The 23,195-nt window shown below is 37.8% G+C and overlaps 1 protein-coding gene across 1 annotated transcript in view; it reads left to right on the forward strand.

Annotated features, from left to right (window-relative positions):
- The window catches only part of LOC306882571 (adhesion G protein-coupled receptor B3-like), a 108,022-nt gene extending 88,708 nt beyond the window's left edge, over positions 1–19,314 (forward strand). Inside the window, exons 5-11 of the mRNA XM_079437293.1 lie at positions 996–1,160; positions 4,487–4,651; positions 5,483–5,584; positions 7,517–7,623; positions 10,106–10,300; positions 13,228–13,296; positions 18,125–19,314. Coding sequence (XP_079293419.1) covers positions 996–1,160; positions 4,487–4,651; positions 5,483–5,584; positions 7,517–7,623; positions 10,106–10,300; positions 13,228–13,296; positions 18,125–18,370 — 1,049 coding nt within the window. The 3' untranslated portion in view covers positions 18,371–19,314. The remainder of the gene's footprint in view (positions 1–995; positions 1,161–4,486; positions 4,652–5,482; positions 5,585–7,516; positions 7,624–10,105; positions 10,301–13,227; positions 13,297–18,124) is intronic.
- The last annotated feature ends 3,881 nt before the right edge of the window (positions 19,315–23,195 follow it).

Consider the following 23,195-nt stretch of genomic DNA (forward strand, 5'->3'; position numbering starts at 1 on the left):
ATATTCACTATAGGAGTAGCTTTTACTGGGTCATGTTGACTAGTTAGTGAGCTATCTAAGGCACTCAGGCAGTATTATTACCTCTTTCCCTGGGGCTAAAGGGGTTACTCAGGCTGACAGTAGCCCTAATTCCAAATGCATGCAATCTTTTTTCTTTCTCTCTCTCTCTGTTTCATATATCATATCTGTCCTGATCCTGATTACATTCTAATTGAGGCACTCGTGTTCAAAAAATTGTGAATTGTTCAATGCTAGGGGAAATTATATAGAAGCAAACATTCCATATATGAGAAAGTTAACCTTGAAAGGTGAAATGTGTCATTTCTGTTCCAAACAGAATTCCAGATATAACTCGATTATAGCATTTCTACAGAATAAAATATGAATGCCAGGGCAGAAGGTTCCACCGTGATGCAAGATTGTTGTAGGTGGTTTCCAGAGCATTGCTATGTAATTCCTTAGGTGTCTATTTTCATTTTTTAGCATGCTGCTATGAGGTTGTTAAGGTGTTCTGAATGGATGCTAAAATGGGTTACCCATTTTTTTTTTTGTCAAAAATAACATGCGCCATTGCACAGAAAAGTAATTGCACCCATGCAAATTAAATACTAAAGCACTACTAATGTTTTCAAACTTTTACATTTATGCATATGGCAAAAGCTTTTACCTACAACCACTTGCACCGAAAGGTATACATTTGAGTAGTTAACACATTCAAACCCATGACCTGTTGCAATCAGCATGCTTTATTTTTTGAGTAGGCGTTATGCTAAGTAGGACCAGACAAATGGTTGCAATTCCATCTGGTACCTCTAGTGGCACATAAATTACACACTTCACCTTATATTAGGACATATATATGGCATGTAATTTCATCTTAATCAGAAGATGCTAAACCTAAATGTTCCAAACCCAGCTCAGAAAACTTACTTCTCTGCAATATTTCTCTTCTCCATTTGGGATGGTGTTTTTGCGTTCTGCATGGGCGCCCTCAGTGGACGGGCAGTGGCAGGAGTGGAGTGCATGGAGCGATTGCACGGTGACCTGTGCCAACGGAACGCAACAGCGGAAGAGGCAGTGCTCAGCAGCTGCTCATGGGGGATCTGAGTGCAGAGGACATTGGGCGGAGAGCAGAGAATGCTCCAACCCTGACTGCACAGGTACGACTCAGGTTCCTTCTACGTCTCATTAACTCCAAGGGAAATCTAGGTGTATATTTTTCATTCAGTATTTTTAAAGCAGTTCTCTCTCTGGGATATCCAAAAAGGAAAAAAGAGAAATATCTTTTAGCAGTAGGACAGTTTTAATGACCCCATGAATTTTTTGATGATCACATTTATTAGCATATAGAGCGCTGCAGTGAATACATATTTTTGTAGGCCATCCAATAAGTTAGCATCACCCTAGTTCTTTTGATAAAAAAACTATAGGATTTTTCCAGTAAGATTCCAGTGAGTTATCCGTATTTTTATTTTATTTTCCCTGAAGGGAAAGACTGTACATTTTCAAATTCATGCATTTGCTAAAAATATGTCTGTACTTACTAAAAAATGTAATATTTTATAACATCAGATATGGAAATAAGGTCATAGAACTTTAATTTCTTTGAACCCCAGGCTAACTACAGTATGACATCATATCAACAGTCAAGGCGTCTCTTCTATATACTGTATGTCGAGAATTAGCTTAAGTCTTTGTTGATAGACCATAGCGGTGGGTCTTGCTTGAGAGTGCATATTCAGTATGCCTGGCAGGTAGTTCTTTAAAACACACTGGGGCCCCTCAGCATGATGCTTATAAGCTGTAAGACTCTTGCTCTACATGGTTCATGATACCAGAGAGTCTCTGTGAGTTTGAAGCTGCTTACAGTGTGAGACACGATATGATGTAGCATCAAAGCTAAAATGGAAGATGTTTTGTTTGCATGGGATTGGTAAAAATTTTATGTTACATTAATATTTATTTTCCAGAGTTCACATCTGAAATGTCTATATGTTATTTCTATATATTTCAGTTCACATATATTGCTAAAATATTCAGCATTCAAAATGTTGACAATCATAATATTTAAATGCTGCATTGCGTGTATTTGAGGTGAAAATGTGAGATAAAATGTCAAAACTATAAAAAAAAATATTTTACCTTTGATTATAAATAAAATAAGGTGGAAATGGGCTTCCGTATTGCAAGCACTTGCAAATGTAAATCTATTTACTGTATATCTGAAGGTCAATTAAGAGAAGCTTTACGTGTGATAATGGATAGACTAAGGGTGAGAAATGTTTGCCTTTGAGTGGTAGAATATTTATTTGCGTGAATGCTTGTACAAGTTCAGATATTAAGCCTTTTTTTAACTGGACTATTTGACACTTTTATTGAGGTGGCTTGATTAAAGGCTTTTTTATGAAGCTGCGTAGAGGTCAAATACTGTATCTCCCAGTGCTTTAAATGATTTGACCGTATTTATTGATTTCAAAGTAACATTCCTGCAGCCTCCACATAGTCTAAATGTTAATGTAAATGTGTCCTTGAACACTAGTGTACTTTCAGCACAGGTGAATGCTAGTTTACAGGTGAGCATGTTCTCTCTCACACATGATTTATAGCACAGCTGAGGGCAACGTCTGTCTTTTTTCGTTTCTCCCTTTCCAATGCCAAGAAACAATATTTTACTCCGTTCATTAGATGCCCGTAAAATATCCCGAAGCCCTTTAAAACTTTACCATAAAATGTGTTTCAGGACTGGCAAAGTGAGGAAAATTATTATCCCAGTTGTAGGGCACCCTCACGCTCGTAAAGCAGAGACAAATATCCGATCATTGCAAGTATCGTGGTAATGATTTTATTAATTAAATCAAGAGCGAATTCTGCCAATAGTCTAGTTTTATTGCATCTCTGGCCTCTAGAGCATGTCAACATGACAAGAAACTGGATGGTTTTAATGCACTAAACCCTCCTTTGCGAACGGGTGTGTTTTATAATGTTCCGCACTGTACTTCTCGTAATTCTTTAGCTTTCACAGAAGATGGCTCGAATAACTTTTAAGAGTGCATATCAACATAAAGGTGCAATGTCATTATCGAGCTTGAAAGATGGAATGTAGACATATAGGAGTTGGGCAAAATATATGAACACCTATTATTTTAGGGGTTAATATTGTTTGTGTAGGCTGCAGTGAAGAACAAATGTTGTGACCGTATTCTTTGAGTCTGTATCTCAGTGTAGTTTAAAGGGATAGTTCACCCAAAAATGAAAATTATGTCATTAATTACTCACCCTCATGTCGTTCCAAACCCGTAACGCCTTGTAAGATGAAATCCGAAAGCTTTCTGACCCTGCAGAGACAGCAATGCAACTACCACATTCAAGGTCCAGAAAGGTAGTGAAAACATCATAAAAATAGTCCATGTGACAACAGTGGTTCAACCGTAATGTTATGAAGCAATGAGACACTAGACTTTTTGTGTGCAAACAAAACAAAAATAACAACTTTATTCAGTAATTTCTTATCTTCTTATTTCTTTGCGCACATAAAGTGTCAGTTGCGTTGCTATCTATGCTGGGTCAGAAAACCCTTGGATTTCATTAAAGATATCTTAATTTGTGTTCCGAAGATGGATGAAGATCTTACGGGTTTGGAATGACACAAGGGTGAGTAATTAATGGCAGAATTGATGACTGAATTAATGACAGTCATTTTTGGCTAAAGTATCCCTTTAAGTTGTATTTAGCTGTTTTTAGTACAAGTTGTGGATGAAATAGGTGACTTGATAGAGTAACAAAAAGGGTAAATCATGGCAGCCTGTATAGCAGGTGCATCTGTAACCTTAACAGCCCAATTATTTGGGGTTTTAAGAACAGTGGTCTTTACGTTTTAGACTGTGTACAAAAAGCTTGTCTAATTTTCATCAGCAAAGAAGAATAATGGGCAAAAACCAATGGGCGAAATAATGGGCGAAGGTGGAAGAAAGCGACCATTGACACAGAACTACTGATGCAAAGTCACAGCAAACCTCTATGTTCACCAAGATGAGCCTGTTTCCACAAAAACTGACCAACTTTACAAAGTCAGCATCCATGAAAGAGCTAAAATCGCTAAAACTTTAATCACAGACACCAATGCTGAAATGCGAAAATGATAGTGTCATGATCATAAAATCTGTGCAGTTGGAGCATCAAGATAAACTTCAACCAACATCTACCCTGGCCATCTCAATACCTGAGTTGAATATTATCAAATTATTGTGGCCAGATTTGGAGAGAAAAGTAAGAAGGCGATTCCCTCCTCCAACATTTCTGAAGTTACTGCCATTTGTTCTGATAGATGACATTCCACTGGAGACTATTTAAAAGTTGTCTAAATCTGTTCTAAGAACGTTGGAAGCTGTACTAAAGGCAAATGGTGGTAAAACACTTTAATAAAGAAATATTCCCCGTTTTCTATGTTTTCACATTATTTTGTTCGACCCCTGTATCTGTCTTTCAGCTAACGGACAGTGGAACGCTTGGGCTCCGTGGAGTGGATGTTCTAAGTCCTGTGATGGTGGTTGGCAGCGGAGGGTACGCGTTTGCCAGGGGCTGGCGGTCACGGGGCAGCCATGCGAAGGCAGCGGGGAGGAGGTCCGCAGATGCAGCGAGCAGCGTTGCCCAGGTAACCCTGCGAATAATTGAGCCCCAAGAGTCAATTATGTCAGAATGGGCAGAGAGGGGCAAACGAGAGACGGATACGAGGATAATTGTCTTTTCCGTTCAGAAATCCATGTCTGTTTTTTTTTTGCACTGGATCATTATTCGTGTGAGAAGTAATGAACATATACCATAATTGTATTTTCCAGCAAGGAATGGTCAACACAATTTTTACCAGTAATGGATATTTAATGTCACATAAATGATGTCTCTATTCTCATTTATCAGAAACAGTCTCCATGGAAACAGTGCTTTATGTTCATGCGTATATATGCATTTTCATATACACTTAGGTATGTTGCAAGGAAACTGGTAATGTCTGGTAATGAATTTATGATTTCCAGTCATAAAGAGACCTAATATAATATAATATAATATAATATAATATAATATAATATAATATAATATAATAATCTTGTATTGTTAATATTACATAATAATAATAATAATATAATATAATATCAATAATAACAAATAAAAAAATTCTAACATTTTATAACTAAAAATTGTTATGGGCAATATGAAATTAAAATAGGCTTGCATCATATTCATTCTAAAAATTATAATTGTGTATGTGCATTAGAGATATGTAAATACAGTTTTACTTCCTTGTATTATATTGCAGCATTTATAATGTGGGCAATGTAAAATTAAAATTGGCTTGCATTATATTCTGATCCATTTTCCCCATTCTCCACCATCAATTACTTGTCATCTTTCTAATATCCTTTAAATAATAATGCAAAAAAAAAGATTTTTTTAAAAAGTGTGTCAACATTTTATTCCTGAACCATAGCACCTTATGAAATATGCCCGGAGGATTATGCTGTGTCCATGCTGTGGAGAAGAACTCCCTCTGGAGAACTGGCCTTCAACAGGTGTCCTCCCAACGCCACGGGTAAGAAAAGCCACAACAGTCAGCGGTTGAAGAGCACTCAGCCAAACATAAAGACACAAAAATAGCATCACAGATGCTTTCAAAAGAAAGAAAAAGCACAGCTTATGTTTTTTGTGCAGCTTTTCTTTTGCAATGCATTTATTGCAATGATGATAAAATTATTCATAAATTCAGAAGGCTACGATGACAAATGTTTCTCACTAGTATGTTCAGCAATGCTGCGACTACTTTTAAATGGCTTATGCCATGTGTACCTAGAGATTTTTGTAATTTGCATACCATTGAACTCTCCAGCGTTTTGTCAACATCTTTGCGAGGCCGCTTTCTAAAGTGTAAAGGGAGAAAATGTAAAAAAAGAGGGTAACCGTTTCCCCATCTTTGAGATATAATATAGAGGCGTCCCCTTTTTCTTTCTCTCTCTCTCTCTCTCTCTCTCTCTCTCTCTCTCTCTCCTCGGACCAGTCTGAGGTGTGAGTCTTACTGATTGTGGTCTGAAGATGGCAGAAGGTGCTGTACTGAGCTTCTGTAACCTCCTGCTATCTCCTGTTGTGAAGATGCTCCGCAATGCCACTACAGTGTCCTTGAAAGAGCAGGAAATAAAAAATGCAGGCAGCACGGACTTAGAGATAACAGTGAACAGTCCGGTATAACTAACTAGGCGAGCCAAGGCTGCCTGCAAATGCGTGTATAGATGGATTAATGTCTTTTGTGGAAATATTTCAATATGTGGGTGGACTGCCACCATAGGCCCGTGTATACTTTTGTATTTATTTTTTTATTTTGGGTTGAGAACATTTAATTATATAATTTATACATAAAAGAGACAGTGTGTCAATCCGTGGGTGGAATTAGTTAGATTTACATTGTTTGTTTTCCACATAAACCACGTTGAAATTTCAGGTCGTGCAAAAGCACTGGAGTGGGATCTAACACCAGCAGCATGAAATGCTGGAAAATCTTCATTCATTATGTGGCTGGAATTAAATTAAACTCCAACAAAAAAGAATGAAAGCAACAAAAATCAAACAGTTGGAAGTAGCTGAAGCTTTTAGGGAACGATTCATTAAGAATGATTGGCGATAAAACATGCTGGATGAGAACTTTTCACTTTTGCGTTGTCCTATTTTTTGCGCAAACGCACAAATTTGACAATGTTCGTGTGATCTTTACATGTTTGTGTGAGATTAAATCTGGTTAGACCCCCCAGAGACGGCATGCATTTTAATGATGAGTTCTGAGAACGTCCGCTTTGATCGGGCTCTGTGGGAGTTTTCCGTGATCTGTCCCCGCTTGGATGCCTCAGCTTGAGGGCAGGCGGCTGGCTGCAGCTGCGTCTCAGGTGGGCCGAGTGTGTTTCGCTGCTGGCTGGGTAGCAGGCGGTGGAACCATGTTGGAACGAGAGCAGATAAGACGTGTGTGGTAGAGGGGTGTGGGTGGGTGTGGTGAGGTTGTTCCAAAGGCAAGGACGTGTCTTTAATGCGAGATGATACATGTAGGACACGCTCTGACAGATCAGAGGCGAGAAATTTTGTGCATTTGTTTATTCCCTCCCAAGTGTGGGCGGCAGTCTTGTTGATATCTCAGGTTGCAGGGTTCAGTTCGCAGTCGTCAAAAACAAAAAAGTCAAATTGATGCATGACAGCTGGCATCGGTTAACATCGTAATTCTGTGAGTGGGAATTACCACCAGTTGTTTAAAGCACGTAATTACAGTTTGGTTTGTTTGCACGCATATACTGCAGTGGCACATGTGAGGCGCATGTGATCTGGCAACTGCCGCATCTAGATGATGATGAAGGCTGCTGCTTTTATCCTCTCGCTGAAATGTGATGTGTGGGCTGACAGGTGGAATGAAAAAGGAAAAAAAAACTTACAAGAACAAGTATAAACCCCTTCTCTGTATCTCTATCTTCTCTCTCCTCCTTCTTTGCAGGCACCACTAGTCGACGCTGCTCACTGGATCACCGCGGGGTGGCCTATTGGGAGCAGCCCAGCTACGCTCGATGCATTGCAAATGAATACAGATACTTGCAGCAATCAGTAGGTGCAAAGTCAGCTTCCTGTGCTCTGCTTCTGTTAGTGACGTGCCATAAATTACCCCTGCAGTCGTCACGATCACCCAAACTATTTCCACCCGTACCTCCCCACCCAGCACCCCAGACCACCACGCAGGTCTGCAAGATAAACTGCTATCATCAGAAAGGCAAATTAAACCGCTACTATTGCAGTTTTCGAGACCCCGCGTTAATGGAGGACTCGCTCTAATTTCCTGTAAAATCTTGGAGATGGTTGTTCCAGCTCCACCGGAGCTTTTTCTGGGAGCGCACCTGCTCAACACGAATGAATGATTTTCGCTCTCTTTGTTTTCAGCTTCCTCTTATCTCAGTGTTTCTCAAATGCAATACTTTGTGTTATTTCCAAGCTTTTGGGTACATCTCTCTCTCTGTCTCTCTCACACACACACACACACACAGAAAAGCATGATAGGGACTTTCCTTTGACTTTTATTTGCTTTATACAGAGGTAATTATATTTTCTATCCCCTAGCTCTTATACCTTTTTGCCTTTAAAAAATTTAATTAAGGGATTATTTATTATTTTTATTAAGCCATTGCCCTTGTGAGATCTGCTGGCTGGTCAGGTTTTACTATCCTAATGGGGGGCGTTTGCTCTTCTCAGTGCAGGCAAAACCTGACCCCCCCCCCCACACACACACACACACACACACACACACATACACACTCTTCTGTCTGCACTCTTTAGCCTCTTTCTTTGAGTCAGTGTGTATGACATCATGTCTTCGTGACTTATGCATGTTTGCTCATTGGTCTGTTGCTTAAAGATGAAGTGTGTCATTTTTTTCAATGCTCCTATACCAGCTTAAAATTTAGTTGGTTATACACTACATTTGTGGTTGGTAAGATTTGTAACGTTTTTGAAAGACATTCAAAAACTATTCTGCTCAACAAGGCTACATTTATTTGATCACAAATACAGTAAACCAATACATCTCTGTTCTAATTGTAACGAAATAGTATTATAATTGAAAATATTTAACCCTTTTTTGACTTAGTAGGCAGACACCTATAGCAACCCTATTGGGGTTGCTAGGGTCCTATTTTACAGTCTTGATTTTGTTTTGGGGGTGTACTAGAACATGCTCTCATGCTTGGTGTTTCGAAAATCGCATTATTTTTCATATAATTTATATTATATTACAATACCTCTCTCCCCAGCCTTGCAAAAACGGCTCAATTAGTTCCGGGGTTGATGAAGGCCCGACTTCCGAAAAGCGAAATGTGTTGTGATTGGTTAGCTGTCCCAGTGTGTTGTGATTGGCGAACAGCTTAGACGGTGTTTCAGTACCGCCCCGCCTCTTGCCAAAACAGCAAGTTCGTCAATATTGCCATATCAGTTCAGACCCCAAGAATATTGAGGATCGCGCAGAACCTTTGCACGCACGGATTGCAAGACATATTAGTGGTAACGTTATTGTTGTTCTTTAATTCTAACATTATAACGTGAATTGCAGTGAAACTGTTATACAGTTGAATTTATTTATACCATAGTCCCACAGACTTACACTATTTGTGGTGGTATATATATGCAAATTCATTCTCTGCCAACAGGAGGCGCTGTTGGAGCAGGAAAGATCTAGGTTTCCCCGGTAACGCTGTACACAAAACAGAGCTCTGCTCACAAATGCTGCTTTGTCAGACATTATATGCAAGATTAAATGAAAATGACATCCAACATTTTCTGAAAACAGTTCCATCAGAAATACAGTGATATAAAAACACCTGCACCGGGTTTCGATTTTGAAACGTGCAGTGCTCAACCAAGGGTTCTCCCCACGCGCCAACCATTCAAATTTCCGTAGGATTTATTTTTGTGATATCACAAATACAGGAAAACAACCGTGTAGTCCAAACGAGCCGTTCGTTATAGTTCAGAATAAAACAGAATATCTCCCTTTGGAGTGGACTTCGAGATTTGTAACTTTGTAGATCTTTTTATGCCCAAACATACACACTATACACTGACTAAAATTCAAAAAGTGAAAAGCATAATAGAACCCCTTTAACAACAGGTTAAAACCACCTAGAACACCATACCAACTGCATAGAAACGGCCTAAAACCACCTAGAATACCTTAGCAATCCTGTAACAAAAGGCTTAAAAGCATTTAGAACAGCTTGGCAACTGTAGCCAGAGGCTAAACTGTTTAGAACAACTCATCAACTGCATAGCAACAAGCTAAACCCATCTTGATCAGTCCAACAATACTGCATCAACCAACGGCATTATTTTGGAGTGGGACTATCTACTAATCCAGCCTATATCAGACAGGACAGTGTTTGAGAAACATCATTCTATAAAGAGTTTGTTTAATATTGCTTGAAGAATTGCACACTTCACCTTTAAATACTAATGATAGTTCTTTATATTACAAATTTCTGTTAGTGTAACAGTCTTTGAAGGACACACAGAACCCAGTCTCTTTCCCCGTGTCTTTCTTTAGGTCCAGGGGCACCTTGCTAAAGGTCAGAGGAATCTGGCAGGAGATGGCATGTCCCAGGTTACGAAGGTCCTCCTGGACCTCACCCAAAGACGCAATTTCTATGCAGGTGACCTTCTCTCTTCAGTGGAGATTCTTCGAAACGTCACAGACACCTTCAAAAGGGCCAGTTACGAACCCTCTTCTGATGATGTTCAGGTAAGAGAGAAAATAATCTGGTTTCTTGTTAACCTCCATGCTTATATACATCTTGTAACTGATTTCATTTAGGCATTGTGGTAAATTAACTTGTCTTAGGTCTTGAATGTTGATAATGTAGGTTGAAAGTACTGATATCACACATAAAATGTCCTAACTAAAAGATTTTTTGTTTTTGTTTTTTGCAAGCGACACATACACTACGGTTCAAAAGTTTGGGGTCAGTAAGAGATTTGTATTTTTGTTTTTTTTAGAAAAAAAAAAGAAAGAATGCTTTTATTCACCAAGAACGCATTAAATTAATGCTAAATGACAATTAAGACATTTATAATGGTACAAAAGATGATATTTCAAATAAATTGTTTTTTTGAACTTTATATTAATCAAAGAATATATTATGGCTTCCAACACAGTTGTTTTCAGCTGTGTTAATATTAAGAAATGCTTCTTGAGTAGCAAATTAGAATATTAGAATAATTTCTGAAGGATTATGTGACACTGAAGACTGGATTAATGGCTTTCAGCTTTGCTGGCACAGAAATACAAACATTTATTTTAAATAGTAATAATTTACAATTTTACTGTTTTTATTGCATTTTTGATCAAATAAATGCAGACTTGGTGAGATTTTCTTCCAAAATATACTGACCCCAAATGTTTGAAAGGTCAAATAAATTAGAAATATTTCATTATGTGATATAGATGTTTTAAAGGGTCATTAAATGCATTAAAATGAGTTCAAAATAAGTGCAACTATATTTTTCCCACTTTGCTGTCTCTGATAGTCACTATTGAAGGGCTCGGGACTGTATGCATTTTTGTAAAGCCAATTAGCTGTCATGATGTCATTTTCCTCCAGAGTGATTAGTCACATGGCTTAACATGGCAATGTGATTGGCTCTAAAATGCATATCTCCAGAACAGCATGCCTGTGAGCAGAGATATCAGCATGCCAGTCACATGTTTCTGGAGGGTGACGTTCTAGTCGAGGAACTGCCGTCGAGATGAATGGGAATACTGACAGGTTTCTCCAGATATTCTAGGCATTTGGTTGAAGTTAGCAAAATGGCGGATGTTAGTAAAACATCTCCAATCACTTACAGCACCTTCAAAATGGCAATGTCACTACTTGGCACCGTGACTGATAAATATCTCGGCGCTCTTGCCCCTCACAGAGAGCTTATGGAATTGTGACACCGTGCGCCAGCTGCTGATAAGAGATAGTCACTAAGTCTATCTCATTCTATCTCAAAGCCTTGTCATAACCTTCCCAATACCAAAATAAACTGATTTCTCATGACCTGTTTGTGAGAATCTGGGTAGTTTTACATAATACGGAGTGTAATGTGATTGTGTGTTTGTGTGTCGGGTTGGTGTAGGAGGTTTTATCTAAGCCCTGATGTGAACCGGAGTGGCCCCTCCTCCCCACGCATTGGTTCCGGGTTGGGTTGTGTGTTTTGGAACGTATTAATGCTGTGTTTAAGTGGACGCATTACCACCAGAGGGAGCATAAGAATTCAAGTAGAAAAACAAGCGTGCCAGAGCCAAGACACTGCCTCTCTCCTGCCTTCCGTGGCACAGAGGCAGAGCAGCAAACAAAAAAAGACAGGCACACGTCCAGCTGGATATCTCATTCAGCCCAGTCACCGCAGCAAATATCAGCTCTCTTTCCAGTCTTGGAGTAGACAGCTCTCCCAAGCGCCTTCAAACTCAACCGACGCTCCCTGTTCTTCCCCTTTAATTCTGTGCACATTCGAGTGCTTAGGAAAGATCAACCAATCCCTGAATTGAAAGCAGCAGGAAATCCCAGGTGTGTTTTAGAGCTGAGGCCGCTGGACATATCCCATCATCTCCCTGCAAATCAGTGCTGTGATCCTCGTGTAATTCCCAGAGACACTGTTTGTTTACACTTCTGAAATGCAAGGAAGATTCTTCATTACTGCCTTTTCAGGGAGAACGGAGTAGATTTTTTTTCCTCAAACATTCCAGATATGAACATTTCTATAGTTTGCTTTTTCAAGGGCTATGTAAAATTTAAATTTCAAGTCAATTTATTTACTTCAGCAGTAGGTACAAGAAGCTGTGCTATTTTTATGAATACAGTCATGGCTAAATTCTCACAATGTCACAGCCTCAAGTACATTATTGCTTTTTTTAATGCTTCATAATAAAAAAATATCAAGGGCACAAATTGTGTTTTATTATGCAAATTCATTAAACATTATCCTTCCGTTATAGTACATAGTCCTTGACATGCAGAATAGTATTCTGTGGCTGCTGTGCCGTGATATAAACGTGATTATTATGAGGTTGTTCTGAATGAATTTAGTCATTCATAATGCCTTATAAAACATCTCGTAATCTGTTTTTAATGTTGTCATGAATAGTTAAAGCCATAGTTATCATACAATTTTAATTCCTTTAAATTTATATTCTTTTAAAAGAACAGTTCTTTAAAATACATTATCAGAAATCATATTCATGTTTATATTATGCATTATAATGAATTGTATTTTTTAAATGCATAAACAAAAATAATGCATGTGTTTTTTTGGTTTAACTCTGGTTTAACTGGTTTAACTTTTCAAGTTCAATATCCTGTTTTACTCATAAATATGCTGCATTTCGGAAGTAAAATTATTGTCTTTAAAAAGCATCTTACCTTTTTTGTTTTATTGGCATATACACCTAATTTTCAAGTTCAGTTTGCTATTTTACTTATATTTGATGAAGTTTGAAAATGGGTTGCAATTCATTTGTAAGTCGCTTTGGATAAAAGGTCTGCTAAATGACTAAATAAATAAAATAAATTCATGTTGAAATTATATATTGACTGAAATGAGATCACAACTGTATCACAAAATAATATTACCAGCCTGTTCCTGTGACAGCAGTGTTTTACTAACTACAATTTCTTCTCTCCACAGAATTTTTTTCAGATCATCAGCAATCTCCTGGAAGAGGAGAACAGAGAAAAGTGGGAAGACGCACAACAGGTGGGTCTGAACATTGTGAACGAGTGTTTTTGAGGCTTCGGGGTCGAGATCGCTTTATTATAGTCACATCGCAGAGAGTATCTGGTGTTGTGTGTCACTCTGCGGCTGTATATTGTGTGATGAGCCCTCAGTGAATCGATTGCCATCACTGGTGCAGATGCTTTAGGTAATTGTCAGGTCAAAGAGGTGCCTGTCTCCACAGGCAGGGCTGCTTCAAATCAAACCTTCTCTGCCAAATACCGACCTTCCTGCTGTGCTGATTGGTGGAAGGACATTTGCAATATCCACTGCATCCACTTGGTGGCAGCAGCATTGGCAGCATATGTCCAGCTCTCATGCTTTTCGTCAGCAGAGAAGGCATTGTCTTCTCTCACTCTCTGAGAGTCAGTGTAAAAGCAGCCTGAGGGATTTGGACTTCAACAAGCTGAATGTTCTTCAGAAACTCAAACAAAATCTGCAACTGCATTATTATTGCACTGAACCAAATTGAGTGTCTTAAATGTTTCTTTCTTTCCTTTAAGCCTGAACTGGTAATGCCTCTTAAGCAGATGGTGGTAATGTTACTGTCTGTCAAACGTAAGCTGCTTTGGAGCTCTTTCGTCTAATGTTTTCACCCGAGTTCTGGTAAAACATGAGTCCTTGAGCGGAACGGGGTGCCGAGTGTCAAGCGAATTAGCCCTTTAATGGAGTTTACAGTAGGGCAGTGTCACAAGGCTTTTAAAGAAAAGCAATATATTTTTTTAAGTCAGGAGCGTATTCGGAGATCAGGTCACGTAGCCGGTTTTCCATTGACGTTCCTCCTCTGCTTTGTCACAGATTGAATCTTCAAGCTCCTCAAATCATTAAAGGACATCTGAGACGCTTGTCACCGGCTCTGTCAAATGATTGACCTTAGAAAGCCCTGACGTTTAAAGATCACCCAGGATTTTATCTTGTCTGTCTGTCTCTTCTTCTTTAGAGTCAGCTCGTCTGAGCTTTGATTGCCAGTCTAGAGTTCACACCTCAGATTCATGGCAGTCTGTGCTGTTCAGGCAAAGGAGGGGAAACATTTAAAGGAAGTGCTTAAGAGAAGAAGCTTTGACTTGCCTCACAAATTCACAGCTTGAAATAAAGAAGAACATAAGGTTCATTAGTTTCATCATCTCACTCTTTCTCTCTCTCTCTCTCTCTCTCTCTCTATATATATATATATATATATATATATATATATATACATACATCTTCCATATCATAATCCATATAGCAGAAGAGTAATACTAAATCATTATATTATATTATATCATATTATAAATATAACAGTTCATAAAGTTATGAAAATAGATGATATTAACCTAAATATATATATATATATATATATATAAAACCAAAAACATTTTGCATTATATTGGTACTTTTCTGTCATTTCTGTAGGAAATTGCCTTTTGAAGTATAGTATAATGGCGCTTTTCCATTGCATGGTACGGCATGGTATGGTTCAGTACGGCTCACTTTTTAAATCAGCACAGCCAGTGAAAGATTGAACACAACTGTTTTGAATGAGCGCACCTTTCTTTTAACAAACAAATTATGGCTGTTTCGTTGTCTGTTGAGGAAGTACAGACGTTCCTCTCGTTGATAGCCGAGGAGCGGATCCAGCAAGAGCTTAATGGAGCGATGCGCAATTAAAAAGTTTTTCAGGAGTCACGGCAGTAGAGGCGGCGCTGCTATAACGACACATGAATAATCCCACCCACTCTAAAGCGCCATAAAATATCCTATTCTGTATAGCGGAAGAGTAATAGTAAATTATATAAAAAATTGTAATATTAGATTAGATTAGATTAGATTAGATTAGATTAGATTAGATTAGATTAGATTAGATTAGATTAGATTATAAAAGCTGTAACTATACATTTAACACACGTATATGTGTAATACAAAATTTATATATTCAAAAATCCTAGAAAATGAATTTAGTTAAATATATAATATTACACAAGCATATTATAATACAAAATTTGTATATACAAAAATCCTTGAAAATGAATTTAGATAAATATATAATATTAATAGCTTTTATAATATAATATTCCACCACCAAAAATATTAGCAAAGAAGTTGCCTTTGTATTTTGGTGCAAATGTGCTACATTCATACCTGTTAGCATATACTAACTGGATATACGTATGACGTATGGCTAAAATCTATATAAGTGAAAGTGACGTGACATACTGCCAAGTATGGGTCCCATACTCGGAATTCGTGCTCTGAATTTTAACCCATCCAAAGTGCACACACACAGCCGTGAACACACACCCGGAGCAGTGGGCAGCCATTTATGCTGCAGCGCCCGGGGAGCAGTTGGGGGTTCGGTGCCTTGCTCAAGGGCACCTAAGTCATGGTATTGAGGGTGGAGAGATCGCTGTACATACACTCCCCCCACCTACAATCCCTGCCAGACCTGAGACTCGAACCCGCGACCTTTGGGTAACGAGTCCGACTCTCCAACCATTAGGCCACGACTTCCCAGCAGAAGAGTGCACCAGTGCAGAAAACCTATAAGACAGTAGAGAATATAAAACAGCACAATTTACTGTATTTGCATGACACTCAGTAAAGCAGCAGTGCTGGTTCATGTAATGGCCGTCATCCTCGGCCATTTCCCACATTGCTGTCTTCCCTGCACACTTCAGCAGCCCAGCGCTGTTGCCATGGAGAGGGATGCTCTCTGCTGTCCCCCAGCAGTCTGACCGAGGGGGGGATGGGCCCTCAGCATCTCTCTCCCCGTCTGCAGCCTGTCTGATTGGCTTGGCCCAAGATCGGCCCCCATGCGAATGCAGAGCCTCCTGCCAGGGGGATTATTTGATATGTGACTCCATCGCCCTGTTTCTGCACCTCACTAAGGGTGCTAATTATGAAATGTCACTCAGTGCTATTTTTCTTTGGCTGCAATGAGTTTCTGTGCTTTGTTTATTGTCATGAGGAGAGGGGGTTCAGATGCTAATGAGATGAGAGAAATAGGAAGCACAGTGTCATATGGCATGCAAATCCATCCTGTAAATCTGCTGGGTAAAAGGGTTAAGACAACTTGGCATGTGAAAGTCTTGATTAAACTAGTATAGAAATCAGTGCAGTGTTATTTTAGTATTATTTATATATTATTATTTTTTTTTTTTTACATTTCAAATTAGCCTTTATTTTTATATTTTCAGTTTCATTTGATTTGTTAATAAAATAAATTTTGTTATTAAAATAAGTTTTTTCTTTTTTTTTCTTTTTTCTTTTTTTCATTTCACTTTTAGTACTTTGAGTTTTATTTCAGTTAGATGCCTAGGCAACATTTCTCATTTTTAAAGTTCTTCATATAATATTTATATTTGTTTTGCTTTAGCTTTATTTTAATCAATGACAAAAAAAAATTATAGTTTTAGTTTATTAACAACACTGACAAAGATCACACAACCTTGCAGTAAGGTTTCATTTGTTAACTTATTTAACTACATTAATTAGTTAAAGGGAACAATACTTCTACAGCATTTCTTCTTCTTAATGTTAATATCAAAGTTTAGTAATACATTTTTAAAAATAAAAGGTTATATTAAGCTATTGTAATTAAATAAAAAAAATATACAAATATATAATAACGTGAACATTAACATTTTTATTAACAAAGGTTAAATGCTATAACAAATATTAGTTCATATTAGTTATCACTAACTAATGATAAAAAAGTTACCCATTTTTTATTGATGCACACTTTTCAAAATAAATATATAAAAATAAATTGTGTGACATTACATTTCAACCCTTCTCTCCTCACCACTTGATTCCACTTAATGAATAAAATAGTGCCATAGTTGACTTTAAATAATGATTAACCGAATATTTTATTCTTAAATATCCAGTTAATGAGTCTGAAAAAATACCTGCTCTTGATAAAAGTTCTCCTAGCCCTTCTGTTCCCTCTAAAGATCTTTCAGACTTCCAGAGTGATGGCAGATGTAAATAGCTGAGTTCGGTCACCTGAAGGTCAAGGATTGGATCAGCAGAGCGTGATGCTATTGACTGAAAGAGAGCAGGTACTCTGACAGGCTGAGGCTGTGGAATCGGGAGGCGGTGAGCCACAGGCCTGAATTCCTCCAGCGCATTTGCTCTGACACTGATGGCTGGTCCTCTAGAGAGGCTCCGAGTCCTGCACAATCACTCTGCTGCATGAGTTTGTCTTTGTGAAGGACTGAGCAGACAGGATGCAGGGCTCTAAAGTGTGAGATACAGAGGAAGTGCCCTTTAAAAAGTCTTTATAGTCTCCTTCCAAAAAAGTCAGTCAGAGTGATTTTACTAGGCAGACTGCTATCGATCTATCTATCGATCTATCTATAGATCTATCGTTCTTTCTATCTATCGATCTATCTATCTATCGTTCTATCTATCGTTCGTTCTATCTATCGTTCTATCGTTCGTTCTATCGTTCGTTCGTTCTATCTATCGTTCGTTCGTTCGTTCGTTCTATCGATCGTTCGTTCTATCTATCATTCTATCGTTCGTTCTATCGTTCTATCGTTCTGTTATTTATTTGTTTTGAAAGTTTTCTCCTGCATTTGTTCTGTCGTTCCTTCTGTTTGTCTTGTTTTTGTCTTTTATCTATTTTTGTTCTATCATTTTAGTCATCTTTTAGCTATATCCTTTTAAACTTCAAATTTGACACCAAAACTTTGATTTAATTTCGTTTAAATATAAAATTGGATTTCAAATCCATCTAAAATCCATCATATTTGTATCTGTGTTTGATATTCATTCGCAAACAGAGTAACATTTCTCTCATGTGTCCCCTATGATTCTCTTTTCCCAGATTTACCCAGGGTCTGTGGAGCTCATGCAGGTCATTGAAGAGTTCATCCACATCGTCGGGCTGGGAATGAAAGACTTCCACAACGCCTACCTGATGACAGGAAACCTGGGTAAGAGAGCCGCAGAAACCCTCCCACCAGCCACTCGTCTTGCTGACTCTTCCCATCAGTTCTGTGTGTCATCAGTAATTGAGGATAAATGGTGCATGGAGGGGGGCAAACAACTGCCAGTCGATAATGTTAATTAAAATCAAGCCCTTTCCACTTAATGTGCTAAATTCTTATGCAAACAGCCTCATCTTATTTCAGCTCGGAAAAGAGGAGCCTGTGTTTGGGTTCAGTTATGTCTATTGCAGCATGCTTTGATTTTCATTTTCAAAAACAAAATATTTTGTCCCTTTTCCTGATTGCTTTTTTATTTCTGTTCATAAAGTAGGGCCGTTAAAAGATAAAGCAAGACTCGTGCATTTTCCTATAAACCTCCCATGTCACTGAAAGGAATCCAGTGCTAAATGTCGGCTCGCACACAAATACTGATCTCCCTTCCAGTCATTTGAACAAAATCAAAGTTAAATAGCTAAAAAAAATGCTCTTGCTTCCGGTGATGAAGCACATTTGCTTAGTTCTCTTTATTCGAGCGCCCAGAACATTGACCCATGAAATTGCAATCTGTATGAATTGCAGAGCTCAACAAATATGAAATGAATGGATTAGGATGACCTTCCTATCCATCAGCAGATACATAGAGAAGTCTATAATGTTTGGAATGGTGCTTATACCCAATATCATTAAAAAGGTAATTCCATTGAAGGGCACCTTTGATATCTTTTTTAACGTTAACTTGTTTTATGTAGCTTGCCATAAAACATCGACAGGATTGCGGTACCATGGCGTTATGTACAGTACAATGACATATCCAGACATTTAAAGCTTGCTTAGACTGTATTAGTATGGGCAAAAATCTGAAATGAAACTTCTTCTCAAATTATACTTTGAATTATCAGATTTTGTATAGTTTTTTGGCACTTTGGTGTCTCATGACTTTTTAAAAAGCAGTTTAAGTATTACATTTAATTGCCTTGACCTTCTTGGCTGTATCCAAACAGCTCATTTAATATTAATTTGGACCTTCTGAGATTGTTGAAGGTTGAACACCTTTCATTGGCCATTTTAATAAAATATTTTCAGGCCCTATTTTGTGTCCCATTACTGGAAGTGTCATTTATATTCATTTACCTGCTGACTGTCACATTTATATAACGAAACCACAAAAAAATGTTCGCAGAACAGATGTTTTGAGGTTTTTTCCAGGCAAGAATGAATCTTCATCAAGCCAGTTCAGACATGACCACTTCATTTCAGTGTGTAAGATAAAATGCACAGCCAGAACATCAACATCACGATGCAGGAGAGCTATAAACATTTTAATGTCAGCCACTGACAAGGCTGTGATTGAAACTACTTCTTGTAGTCTGAAGGTGAAACTGAGTGATGTTGCATCTTCCAGCTGCTGTTACAGTTACAGATGCATAAAGAGGCTTTAGTAAATCACTCAGGCAACCAAGAACATTATTGAAACACATGTCTATTTTAGACATTATGTCTCTGTTGATTTGTAGCCCACTTTTTATTATCTAATTACCAGCCATTTAAATGAAATGAATTGTAAACTAACTATGAAAGGACTTTATTCAGAAGCATTGGATTTGCTTATGGCATTTAAAATTCCACAGGCAGTCCTGCTTAAACATATGACCCAGTAATTTCATAATTCAGCTTCAATATTAACTTTTTTTTTTTTATGTAAAATTTGCTTTCAGTTCTTTTCAACACAAGGCGAAGTATTAGCTACATCAAGGCACCATTAGTTAAAGATTCAGAGGTGATATTGAGATATTGAGGGAAATGTATTTAAAAGTTCTGTAGAACAAACCAGTGAATTCAGAATCCAAGATCCTTATTTTGACATTTTTCAAGTTCTGTTCAGCTTTTTTAATTTCCTTATCAGTGAAATTAAACAACTATCTTAGCCAGAGTTTGCTCTCTCTGATTAAAAGAACAAAACGGTACTGCCTGTACTAGCCAAGTGAAAATCATCTGTCATAGTAAGATATTGCAGCATCTTTTCCAGCCAAATTTATAGCACGTTCTTGACACCACAATAAATACCTTCTGTCAACGCGACACACTGTTGCGTCCGCTTTTAGACAAATAACCTTGATTGCAGAGTCTCCCTTTTCTGCTGCATGTCTGTTCGTAGAATAAACAATGACTTTGTCTTAGTTGCAGCTCTTTAAAGCTAAAATTAGATTTTTTTAATGTGTTTAATGGACATTGATTTGTGTGCATTGATTGCTCAGATGAGTTGAGAGACCCTGTCGTCTACTCCAATAAATAGTATAACCTTCACATTTAGCCGAGATTGCACTGAAATTTTTGATGTGACAGAAATGGCCTGTTATTCCTCGGTAGGATCCAGTCATTAAGCTCATTAGTTACAGGTGGGCGCAGGTGCCGATGCCTCCTGGCTGGGTTCCCTGAGGACCATTACCCACAGCGGCGTCTCAACACAGACTTGAGCAGGAAAACAGCTCTGAGCACATCCCAACTAAAGAGATCTCACACACAGAGGGAAATTAACTGAATAAATCACTGTTGCAGGAAATGATTAGAACCTGTGTATATAAGAGGAGACCTTCACTCCACAACACTGTTCTTCAACTTTTTTGATGTGCAGACTCTTCTGCTTTTTTTTTTTTATTTGACTGTTCATTTTGTTTTTGGTTATTTTAGGCTGTGTTTGAAATGCAATGCTTCTGTACTGCATGCAATACACTGTACTTTGCCCACTTTTTATCTGCAACCGCATATTAATATACAACAATATACAATTCAAATAGAAATATATTTTATCGTTATCACATAAACCAATTACAAAACCGAATTCCGGAAATGCTGGGTCGTTTTTTAAATTTGAATAAAATGAAAACTAAAAGAATTTCAAATCACATGAGCCAATATTTTATTCACAATAGAACATAGAGAACATAACAAATGTTTAAACTGGGAAATTTTACAATGTTATGCACAAAAGGAGCTCATTTCAAATTTGATGCCTGCTACAGGTCTCAAAATAGTTGGGACGGGGGCATGTTTACCATGGTGTAGCATCGCCTCTTCTTTTCAAAACAGTTTGAAGACGTATGAGCATCGAGGTTATGAAGTTCTGGAGTTTTGGTGTTGGAATTTGGTCCCATTCTTGCCTGATATAGGTTTCCAGCTGCTGAAGAGTTTGTGGTCGTCTTTGAGGCATTTTTCGTTTAATGATGCGCCAAATGTTCTCTATAGGCGAAAGATCTGGACTGCAGACAGGCCAATTCAGCACCTGGACTCTTCAACTACGGAGCCATGCTGTTGTAATAGCTGCAGTATGTGGTTTCGCATTGTCCTGCTGAAATACACAAGGCTTTCCCTGAAATAGACGCCGTCTGGTGACACACTGAAAGGTCTCCCTCCTCTTTAGCCTGGAGGACACGGTGACCGTGATTTCCAACAAGAATATCAAATTTGGACTCGTCTGACCATAAAACGCTTTTCCACTTTGAAACAGTCCATTTTAATTGAGCCTTGCATGACAGAGCTTGTCCTTTTTGCATGACAGAGCTTTTAGTTGGCATCTGCAGATGGCACGGCGGATTGTGTTTACCGACAGTGGAAGTATTCCTGGGCCCATTTAGTAATGTTAATGACAGAATCATGCCGATGAGTGATGCAGTGTTGTCTGAGGGCCCGAAGACCAGGGCATCCAACAAAGGTCTTCGGCCTTGTCCATTACGCACAGAGACCTTTTGATGATGTTATGCACTGTAGATGATGAGATTTGCAAAGCCTTTGCAATTTGACGTTGAGGAACATTGTTTTTAAAGTATTCCACAATCTTTTTATGCACTCTTTCACAGATTTGAGAGCCTCTGCTCATCTTTACTTCTGAGAGACTCTGCCTCTCTTAGACATCCCTTTGATAGCTAATGTTGTTACAGACCTGATGTCAATTAACTTAATTAGTTGCTAGATGTTCTCCCAGTTGAATCTTTTCAAATGTCTTGCTTTTTCAGCCCTTTGTTGCCCCCGTGCTAACTTTTTTGAGACCCGTAGCAGGTATAAAATGTGAAATGAGCTCATTTAGTGGATACAAGTTTAAAATTTCTCTGTTTAAACATTTATGTTCTCTATGTTCTATTGTGAATAAAATATTGGCTCATGTGATTTGAAAGTCTTTTAGTTTTCATTTTATTCAAATTTAAAAAACGTCCTTTTCCAGAATTCGGGTTGTAAACACTGCAGAATTCTTGTTAATAGTATGGTACTTTTCCTAACATTTTGCTCCTCTTAACCAATTTGGATACCTGAGCTTACTTACATACTTGTGTAGTTAGGGATTTACTATATTAAAATTGTGGCTGATATGATACGCCAGTAATAATTTTTCATCATATAGCACATAAACAATAAATGTTACCATTTTGTTTGCATTTATTAAAATACATTAAAAATACAAAAAATTCAAATCAGTAATTTTAAGTGATCCAAATAAATTTAGGCATGATGTTATTAAATAGTGTTATTAAATTATTAATGTTTTTTAAGTAGACCCAAGATTATTTATTGATTTACAAAAATTGGAAAATATTTTTCTAACTTGACACAATGTTGTCAAAACAATCCCCATTCACATGGATCTACAAAAATGGCTAAAAATGCTGTATTATGCACTTTGAAACCTATTTTCTAAAGTTTGCATTTTCAGTCTCCCAGTCTTTGTGTCAGTGAATGGCCAAAATGCAAGTTTTTAGTTAAAAAAAAAGTGTCATGTAAATATGGAAGCCTGTTTCCACCACTGAATAAAAAATAAAAAAAGGTTATTGCAAATTTTTATCTCACAATTCTGACTTTTTTTCTCAGAATTGCATGATATAAACTCACAATTGCAAGTAATAAAGTCAGAATTACGAATTATAAAGTCACAATTGCGAGATAAAACTCGCAATTCTGACTTTTTTCTTGTGGATTGCA

This window comes from Barbus barbus (assembly GCF_936440315.1).
Source record: "Barbus barbus genome assembly, chromosome: 16".
NCBI classification, from domain to species: domain Eukaryota; kingdom Metazoa; phylum Chordata; class Actinopteri; order Cypriniformes; family Cyprinidae; genus Barbus; species Barbus barbus.